The 10,428-nt window shown below is 28.6% G+C and overlaps 1 protein-coding gene across 2 annotated transcripts in view; it reads right to left on the bottom strand.

The window, feature by feature from the left end:
* The window catches only part of LOC117177492 (protein CASC1-like), a 38,336-nt gene that overhangs the window by 1,291 nt on the left and 26,617 nt on the right, over positions 1-10,428 (bottom strand). For both annotated transcript variants that reach the window (XM_033368228.1, XM_033368229.1), the window contains 3 exons: positions 5,553-5,838; positions 5,377-5,472; positions 2,630-2,851 (listed from right to left, as the gene is read on the bottom strand). In XM_033368228.1, the coding sequence (XP_033224119.1) occupies positions 2,630-2,851; positions 5,377-5,472; positions 5,553-5,838 (604 nt within the window). The remainder of the gene's footprint in view (positions 1-2,629; positions 2,852-5,376; positions 5,473-5,552; positions 5,839-10,428) is intronic.

Raw genomic sequence — 10,428 nt, 5'->3', positions numbered from 1 at the left:
CGATTAATACAATTAGATTTTCAAATAACAAGTTCATGTAAACATATGGAATAATCCCAACTGTGCTCTTCTTAATTAATGGGATCAGATGTTAAAGTTACACGTCTACGTGCGCATATGGTAGCCTCCGAACTGTGCATTTTTTTAATTATTACGATCATATTGTCAAATCACAATTTCACGTGCATGTATACAAGACTCTCATTTGGCAACCTCTTTATTAATGCGATTAGATTTTTCACTTAAAAGTACACGTGCACATCTGGCACTCCCCAACCATACACGTCTCAATAAATAAAATCAGATTTTCAACTCACAAGTTTACGTGCACGGATGCAATACTCCCAAGTGCTCTTATCTTCATTAGACGACTTTTCAACTAAATAGTTGACTTTTCAATAGAAAAAGATGTGTGTGTCAAGAATTTAAAAAAAACCTAACAAAAATTTAAAAAATTTTAAACAAAAAGATAAATTTTCTACAAAACAGTTAAATTTCCAACAACAATATTATCTTTTTACGCAATAGTTGGTTTTTAAACAATAAAAAAAAATTGTTGATAACATTTTTCAATTTTAAACAAAGAATTAATTTTAAAATTAATAATAAAATTCTTAACAAAAAAATCAATTTTCAATCATAAATATTATAGTAAAATTTTCGATTAAAAAGAATTAACTTTTTAAACAAGATGGATTCTACTAAAAGATGAATTGTCAATCGGAAAAACCAAAATAAGATTCTAATTTTATATCTAAATCAAACAGTTGGCTTTTCAAACAAAAAACGTGAATTATTAAGGAAAAACATAATAGATATTGCAACAACCAAAAGTAGAATTAAACATTAAATAAAAAACAGTTTAATTCGATCCTAGAAAGGCAACGTTTCAACAAAATAGCTGATTTTGTTAGCAAAAAATATTTTTTAGTCAAGAAAGAAAAAATCTAACAAAATTTTTAAGCCGAGAAGACGAAATTTGGACAAATCAGTTGAATTTATAACAAATCCGTGAATTATTATTAACCGAATAGACGAATTTTCAAGAAAAAAGGATGATCGAAAATAATATTGAAAAATGTAGCGTGTGTAAGGATCCTATAATAAAGTATAAATAATTTAGGGTAGATTGTTACAGAGCCCAGTTTTGATTATTTCTGACTAAAACAGAAACATTTTCAACAAAATAGTTAAATTTTCAGCCTAAAAGATCATTTTGCTACAAAACAGTTACAGCTTCAACCGGAAATTATAAATAAAAAAAGGATAGTTTGCAAACAAATATTTTAATTTTGTATAAATATAGTTGAATATTTAACCGAAAATTTTTAGGTACAAAAATAAATGTTTAAAAAATTTGTCAACAAAATATTTATAATTTTTAACTACAGAAATGATTTTTTCACTGAGAGGAGACTAGTAACATTTTCAGCAGACAAAAAATTTGCAATCAAATAAAATTATACTTTCAAGAAATAGTTGAATTTACAACATAACAGATGAAATTTCCATACAATGCACGAGCTTCAACTAATGAGATTACGTTTCTACTGAAAAAGACAGTTTTTTCAAAAAATTGTAGAATTTTCACCTTAAACAGATAAATGTTAAGCATGAAATAAAAGAGTCGAATTTTCAATAATTTGTTTTTAACAAGAATGACTCAATTTCTATTAAAAATAAATACGTATAAGATAAAAATAGAAATATTTGAATTTTTAGTTAAAAAAATTAATATTCAATATATAAAACTAATTTCCTATCAAATAAATAAACTTTAAGCCCGGAGAAAAATGTTTAAGGTTACATTTTCAGAAAATACATGAATATTTAAACAAATATTTGAACTTTCATCGGTATAAGGTAAAGAAATTATTTCAATATAGTTAAATATTGAACAAAACAAAAAGTTTATCGACTGAACTGATGATTCAGAAAACAAAAAAGACGAATTTTTAACAAAAGAGTTGAATCGTTAACCAAGCCGTTGTGATTCTAAACAAAAAGAATGACATTTTTACTGAAAGGAGTGATTTTTCAAAGGAAAGTTGAATTTTTAACCAAAAAATAATAGAATTCCTTGGCTTATCGCAACCCTCACATAAGAGCATTTTCGAATTCTTCTTATCCATTTTTCAATCTTTCATGTTCAATCTTTTTCAATTTTTTCCTTGTATATTTTAACAGTGAAAAGAGCTGAAGTGTTTAAAAGATGACTCGACATGACTAAAATAAAACGTGCTAAAGAAAATATTCGCGAGATATCCATGACAAAAAACGTTTTTATTGATAAAGAGAATCCCCTTTCTTATCTAAAATTGAACTACTAAACAGCTCTCTCTGAAAATGAACAAGTGAAATTCACTGTTTGAAACAGCCAGAATTGTGCGAATGGCAATTAGTAAGATTTCAATATGGTGCAAACAGTGGAATTCCGTCAGTGATATATTCACTAGCACTGTTTTAGTTAAGTCATTTACTGATTCACCCAGTAAAAGTCAAAAAATCACTTTTTCGCCAGTGTTAATTCAACTTGCTGATTTAACCAGTGACATTTTTATTGACTCAGTTTAAGAGAGTTGTGGTACCTGTAATATAATAAGAAGAGGGATGGCGAGTGGAAAAATACCTGCTTGGCGAGACAACCATGCAATTCCTTGATCTGAATAACAATTTGTCGCGGGACGCGAGTTGCGTTCCATCGAGACCATGCAAAAGTATATGCAGTGCACAATAATCCAATGCATGTCTGCAAGTGTTTCTCAATAACTCGATGTTTAACTGGCAATCCTTTGACGTAGCTATATGCATCAGCTTCCGGAAAGAGGTCGCATCCACAATCCCGCATTTTCTTCAATCACAACAGTATTACGTATACTTACTTATTAAATTCTAAAAATAGAAATCTAGTTTACAAAGTTCTTTTATCAGGGTGGCCGAAAAACTTCGTTTTAAAAATGCCCTGAATTTTCTTTGATATTTCCCTTACCATTATTATTCAAAGACCAGAAATTTAATCTTGTCATATTTATAACATAAAATCTTTAAAATATAAACAGAATTAATTCAATTCAAATCTATGAATATCAACATGAATTCGCGAACAAATAGTCGAATTTTCCAAAAAAATTAAACTTTAACCAAAAAGCGGTGCATTTTTAACCACATGTACTTAAGTTTTGTATCAGATAGTTGAATTTTCAACAAAAAATATACATTTTCAGTCTAAAGGAACAATTTTCTGTGCAGACAGAGAAATTTAAAAGAAACTGTTGAATTTTCGGCCAAAAAATATAACATTTTAATAAAATACTTGAACTTTCGGCAACATACTCAAAGATTTTAAGAAAATAGTTGAATTTTTAATAGAATACTGGAATTTTCTACATACAAAAATCAAATTTTAACCAAATAGTTGAAATTTTAAACAAAAAAGAAAAACATTAATTCGCAAAAAATGACGAATTTTCAACCAAAATGGATGTTCGATAAAAAATATATTTTAAACAAAGTAGTTCAACTTTCAAACCACAAATGGAATTTTCCAACCAAAATACGAATTTTCGGTAAAAACTGAAATTTCCGAGCCGTACATATGAATTTTCGACACAAAAGTTATTTTCTAATCCAGCAGTTTTAATTTTAACAACAACAAAAAAATAAAAATTTAAACCAAACAGGTTAGTTTTCTGCCAATCAACACAAACTTTCAACTACAAAGATGAAGTTTCAACCAAAAATAGAAATGTGACATCTTCAGTTAAAAAATTATGTTCAACAGAAAAAAGTTGATCTTGAAGAAAATAAATAAATTTTCTCCCAAGGAGATGAAAATTCAATAGAAAACAAAAAATTCTCTTCAAAATAGTCCAATTTAAAAAAATAAGATTTAAAAAAAATAGTTTATTTTTTAACCAAATACTTGAATTTTCTGCCTACTTAACTTCTGCCTACTTAACTTAAATAAAAAACAGTTGAAATTTCAACAAAAAGATTAAATTGCAAACAAATGTAACTTTAAAAAAAGTAATATTTGCAATTTATTAGTTAAATATTTAACAAAATAAGCAATTTTTCAACAGAATATTTGAATTTTTTCTAAAATACTTGAAAATATCAGTTTTCAAACAAAAAAACGAATTTTTTTCATATAAGTTGAGTGTTCAGCCAAAAAACCCGAAACAAAATTCAACCCGAAAATATGAATTTTCTACAGAAAAATTACTTTTAAATCAAGCAGTTTTAACTTTAAGAAAAAACAGGAACTTTTAATTAGATTTTTTGTATACGAAAAAAGACGAAGTTTCAACTACAAAGGTTAATTTTCGAGAAAAAATGAAAATCTTATATTTTTATTTACAAGAATTAATTTTCAACAAAAAAAACTAATTAAAAAAATAGTTCAATTCTCTATCAAAGTGATGAGAACTTTCAATGAAAAAAATGACTTTTCAAGAAAGTAGTTAATGGTTTAATCAATGAGATAATTTTCAACCTAAATGTCGAATTTTTAACTGCAAAATTTCAATTTACAGTTAAAAAAAATTAATTTTTAACCAAAACAATGAATATTCATCTTAAGATATAAATTTTCACTTAAAATGTTGAATCTTCAACACGAAAATGATTTTTTAACAAAGTGTTTCGACCATTAACTAAGTGATTAAAATTTCAACTAAAAACTATAAATTCTTAACAAATAATGTAATATCGACCTGACATTTCTATCAAAGAAGATTTTAATTTTAAATAAGAAACAGTTAAATTTAATAATAAAAAAGAGGAATTTTCAAAGAAAATAGTTGATTCATCAACCAAAGAAGATTAATTTTTAACAAAACAATTGTATTTTTTACTAAAAGCGATTAAATTTCTACCAAGAGGGATAAATTCTTAACACAGAAAGCCGGTTATTTAAAAAAAAGAGTTAAATTTTTAACCAAAATTGTTTTTCAGTTAAATTTCCAACAGTAAAATATGAATTCTCAATAAAATCAAATATAAGAAAATACCATTTTTAATAAAAAAATATAATAGTCAGGGGAAAGAAACTCAATGAAATGAATACATATAGCTATATAAGGCAAATGGCGATTACTATTCAATGACCAGAATTTTAATCTTCTAACATTTAAATAAATAAAATAAAATATTAAATAAATAATTTAATCAAAGTTAAATAAAAATCCTAAAATTTGAAATTTATCATCCGTGACAGTTATTTAAAGAGTCTCTTTAAAAAATTTCCTAACTTTTACCAGATTTTAAAAAAAAATCTCTGACTTTCCCCTAATTTACAGGTTTTCTCAGATTTACGAATACTTTGTCTTTACAAATTGTAATTTCTTAATTTAGTTACTTTATATTGTAACATACTTTTATAAGCAAATGAAGTTTCATATACTGATTGATGATATCCTGTAAAGCATTTGTGGTTCCACCAGCCAATGAATGAAGACAAACCAAATCTTCCTAAAAGTAAGATAATAAATGTTTCAGCTTTTCCTAAGTTAAAAATTGTTTGAATGATCAAATTGACATGGGTAACTAACTCTAACAATAAATTCAGCTTGTACAATAGCAGCTGTAACACTCAGAGTTACACCACCTCGACAGTTTTTTCCTGATTCTGGTTTCAATTCCCAACTTTGAAAGGGCAAATTGATATATCTGAAACCAGCCAATCCGTGAATACCTAGTCTTCCAGATCTGAAGGTGATTATTTGTTTTTCTTCGTTGTATTTAATGTCGTGGACGTCTTGGGTCGACCAAATTCTCTCTTCTGGTATCCAGTGAGCTACTAATGGAGGTTCGAACCAAAGAACAGAATCTGGAAGTCTTAAATAAATAATGGAATTAAGTGCACTTGTATTCGATGTCTGTCGGGAAAGTATCCGACCTTGCGGTGTGCTAGGAGCCGAAATTAATTTTGTTCAATTTATATTATATATTATTCGAAGGACTCCCCATTGGAAGCCACAACCTGCTTCCAGCGAAACTTCCACTTTTGGAACGACTCTTGAGTCACCATTCGGAATACCTAACAGCCACTTCGTCGTAATTCGGTTTTTTTTTCTCTGCGTCTTGAAATCGTTTTATAAAAAGATAATATTAACTTTTAAATGAGACGGAAATTACAGGGACGCAGGTCAGAAGTGTATGGTGGCTTTCAAAGTTGTGTAAGCCCGTGTTTCACCAGAAATTGCTGAACCAGCTGCGATGAATCGACAGGTATGTTTTTGTGGTGAAGGACAGTCTATACTTGGAGAGGTGCTTTTTTACTGAGGTACGACTACTTTTCAATCACCTAAATCACTCTTTAATTAAAGTATCACTCATAGACTCAGTGGGACGATGGTCGTGGGGGCTAAAGCGTAGGCTTTGGACTCACTCCTTCGGCTTGCGGGTTCGATTCCCGCCTCGCACTCTGGAAGAGTCTCGATGGCCCATGCGGTGAACACTAGCCTAGCAAGGGAGTTGTTCATCTCCGGAGAGTCGTGGGACCGGTACCTCTAGAGAAAACGGTTTTCTCTAAGTACTTAAGGCTGTTGCTCTTGGTGGTTCGGAACCCACCTTAAACTGTAGGTCCCCCTTCCACCACCAAGTAAGTGTGTGGAGGGTGTGCAAAGGAATAGAGAAGGTGTAAGAAAAATGTAAACCCTTAGGGGACACATTAGAAGCTTCCATTCCATTCCACTCATAGACTCATCACCATATACATTTCGAATAAAAACGATTGTTTCCGAACATGATTGGCCAAGTTTTTATCGAAAATATATCCACATTCTTTGTTCGGTTAGTTCCGTCATCCTAAAATATGATGCGTACATGATTAGAAGTTTACGCCACTGCGTACCTTAGTCGACTAAAGATCAGGCGCGGATCCAGAGAAGGGCTTGGGGGGGGGCACAATAATGATCCTCTCCCCTCCACTCTGAAGGGGGAGGTTAATAATAATTTTAAAGTTATTCTTCGCCCGGTTCAAATCCGGGCTGAGACTGATTTTTTCTTGTTCTTAAAAAATTATTTGTATGAGAAAATCGTTTCAACGAATTAAAACTTGTATTATTTATAAATGTGCGCTATAATTTTCAATGTCCTAAATTGAAGAATAAATCAACAAGTTTATGAATTTTCAAAAATTATATCATTTCAAGCAATTTTAAGTTAAAAACATTAAAAACTAAAAGATTAAAATTTTTTATCGAACACTTTTTAAGTTAGAAGTTAAATTATTTTAATTTTGAGTCGTTGCAAATGAATAATTGTTCAATTGTTATTTATACACAGAAATTTTGTTTAATTAAAATCTTTTTAAACATTTTATAAAAGTATATCTTCTTACTAAAAAATAACTTTAAATATTTCCAGGTACCCCCCAAAAAAATGCATGATCTCGAAATATTTTAAAATGCCTAAAAACCTACCAAATTTTGTATTATAATCTTTAAAATCTAATTTTTCTTTTAAATGTTTTCGAATCCTTACATTATTATTTTGAGAGCTTTGGAAATTTTTTAAAATCTGTTTAAATATTCTCTTGAAATTAATTTTTCAAAATAAAAAATTATTATCAATTTTGTAAGGAATCTAAATAAATTTTTTTTATATTTTGAAACCTTTCAAAATGCTTGAAAAGCTTCTAAATTTTTTGTTTGAAATCTTAAAAAATCTATATTTCGTTAAAATTTTTTTTGACATCCTTTAAAGTTTCAACTTATTTTTGAAATTGTTCGAAACTTCTAAATATTTCTTAAATTTAATCCGATTTTTTTCAAATTCATAACTGTTCAATTGTTATTTGTTTATCAAAATTTGCTACTGGGATCTGAAATCTTGAGGGCACCACTAGCGGCAAAAGCAATATGGCCGGCGACAGTAGGTAGACGTCTCATAAGACTGATGTCAAACATTGAGAATTAGTCTTAAGCCTTGAAAATTAAAATGACAATAGTTCCAATTTGTGATTTCATAAAATCTGCACCGGTATGTAGAAACTTCGTAGAAGGAGGAAGAATTTTACATGCAGGACACCTTCTATTTTTGTAAAAAGAGGTGGAATATGAAACTTCAGTTTCTATTATTGCATTTTGTTTGCAAACTTCGAATTTAAAAACTCTTGTTGTCTGAATAATAAATTCTTCAATTTTTTCCGCTCATAAGTATTTAAAATGTAATATTAACTATCGACATTTCAATGCAAAATTTAATTTATATCAACTTGGAATGACAAATGTTTGTCATTTATCAGCAGAAACTTTCTTCAGATTTGAGGTTATGTTGATATATTTGTACCTGAAATATTTTTATTTGAAACCTGCTTTGATTATTTTCACTCGGAATGCTGAAAAATTATTGAAGAATAAAAACAATAAATACTTCATGAGGGTTATAACTTTTTCTCCCAACTTTTTTCTTAACAGTGGAACAAGCTTGAAAATCCGTTGGAATTTCGTATATTTTTTACTTTATTCTGTTTTGTTTCTCGATCTATACTATAAGTAAATGCTCTAAATGTACTATAGGATTCTTCATATTTTTTTTTAAATAGGAGTTTATTTACATTTCAGAAAAACCGAACAGTTTCATTCTTTCGAGCAGTAGAAGAGTAACCAAACACACAACAAAACACTTTGCCCTTCGATTTTCGTGGCGAAGACTCCATTGATCAAGTTTAATTTATTTTATTTGTAACTTTTTATTTATCAGTTTTTATTTTTTCCCGGTTTTACTGTAAAAAACACTGTAAAACCTTTCGAAAAATTATTTTCGTATATTCGCCTATACTTCTCGTCAAAATTTACCTACGTTCAGGGTTTTTTGATTCTGTCACCAAGTGGCGTATTCGAGTATTTCGGACCGCAATTGTTTTGAAATATTCCTAAATATTCTGCTGAAATTAATTTTTCGAAATAAAAAAATCATTTTGAATTTTACCAGGAATCCTAAAAAAAATTTTCACTATATTAAAACCTTTCATAATCCTTAAAAGGTTCACAATTTTAATTTAAAAAATTAGAAGTATTTCCTGAACTTACTCGAATTTTTTCTAAATGAATACATTTTTATCTGTTATTCACACATCAAAATTCATCATTTTCACTTATTAATAAAACATTTTTTGAACAGAGCAATAAAATTAACATTCTGACCTTCTAAGTTTGAGTTTAGCTCTCTGAAATTTTAACGATTCAAGGCTTTCTGTTTCAAACAATTTAGTTTCGAATTGTTTAGTTTTTAATATTCCATTATTAATAAACACTAAAATATTGCTGATTATTAAAAAATTTATTATTTTCCTAATTAAAAATTTTTTAATTGAAAAGATTAAAAATGTTATATTTTCTACTGAAACAACAGAATGTTTATAAAGTTACGGTCGGAAGTTTACGTTTGATTAACTACTAAGGCTTTTGAATTGAAGTAGTTCAATTTTTAACGTCAAAATCTGTAAATTGTTTAATTTGAACTGATTTAGAATCGCCCCATAAAATTATTCAATTATTGTTCAATTTCGAATACACGAACTACAGTTCAATTTTAGAAATCATTAATGAATTTATATTTACACTTGATCAACTTAAAACGTCTTTTTGTCAAAAAATTTCAATCGCAAAAGTTTTTAATCTTTTATTAAGCAAGCCTTCAAAACTGCACTTTAAAATTCTTTAAATGGAAAATGTACCATAAAAAATAAAAATTAAAAATGGTTCTTGATATTTCAAGTGATTGGATAGATTTTTCTTCTAAAAACTTGTAAAATTCCCGGACAAAGAAAAAATTCACCATCACTTCCCGGTTTAAAATAATTCCTGGTCATTTCCAAGTTTCCCGGTCCAGCGGTCACCCTGAATCATGATATTTCAGAACCTAATTTCTTTCTTCGCGAATGATAATACATATTTCGTGCTTGGTATCCTAACAATTTTTCATTAAAGAATCAATTAAGATAATATATAGTTAAATAATTTTAACATTTCTCCATTTTTTAAAAGCACAATCTTCTGATTTTTAAGTCTTTTTTTTCAAGGTATGCAATCACTAGTTGATTTTCGCATTTCTTTAATTCTTCGTATCAGCTTGAACTTTTGGTATCATAACGGCAAACATTTTCTTTTTATAACGAATCTTGAAAAAAATTATCTTCAAAAAACTAAAGTTGCCTTAAAATAGCCAGAATACAGAAATAAATTGAGCCCCTGGATGCAATAACTCGCTGAGCGCTCGAAAACGGGTAAAAGTATTGTCTGCGCGGTGACATTACGAGTATCGAGGAAATTTTCGATTTCCACGGGGTATTCACGCTTATCGTAATCTTAAGCGTACTGTTGAACTTTTTGGAAAGTTTGAGCTTCCTCAGACTATTATTTATATAAAACCTAGCGGGTTGAACACAAACGTGCAGCGCGATGTGATTGAATTTCGCAC

Source organism: Belonocnema kinseyi, chromosome 7 (assembly GCF_010883055.1).
Source record: "Belonocnema kinseyi isolate 2016_QV_RU_SX_M_011 chromosome 7, B_treatae_v1, whole genome shotgun sequence".
NCBI classification, from domain to species: Eukaryota; Metazoa; Arthropoda; class Insecta; order Hymenoptera; family Cynipidae; genus Belonocnema; species Belonocnema kinseyi.
The sequence above is the reverse complement of the archived record's forward strand: the minus strand, read 5'-3'. Positions and strand labels throughout refer to the sequence as shown.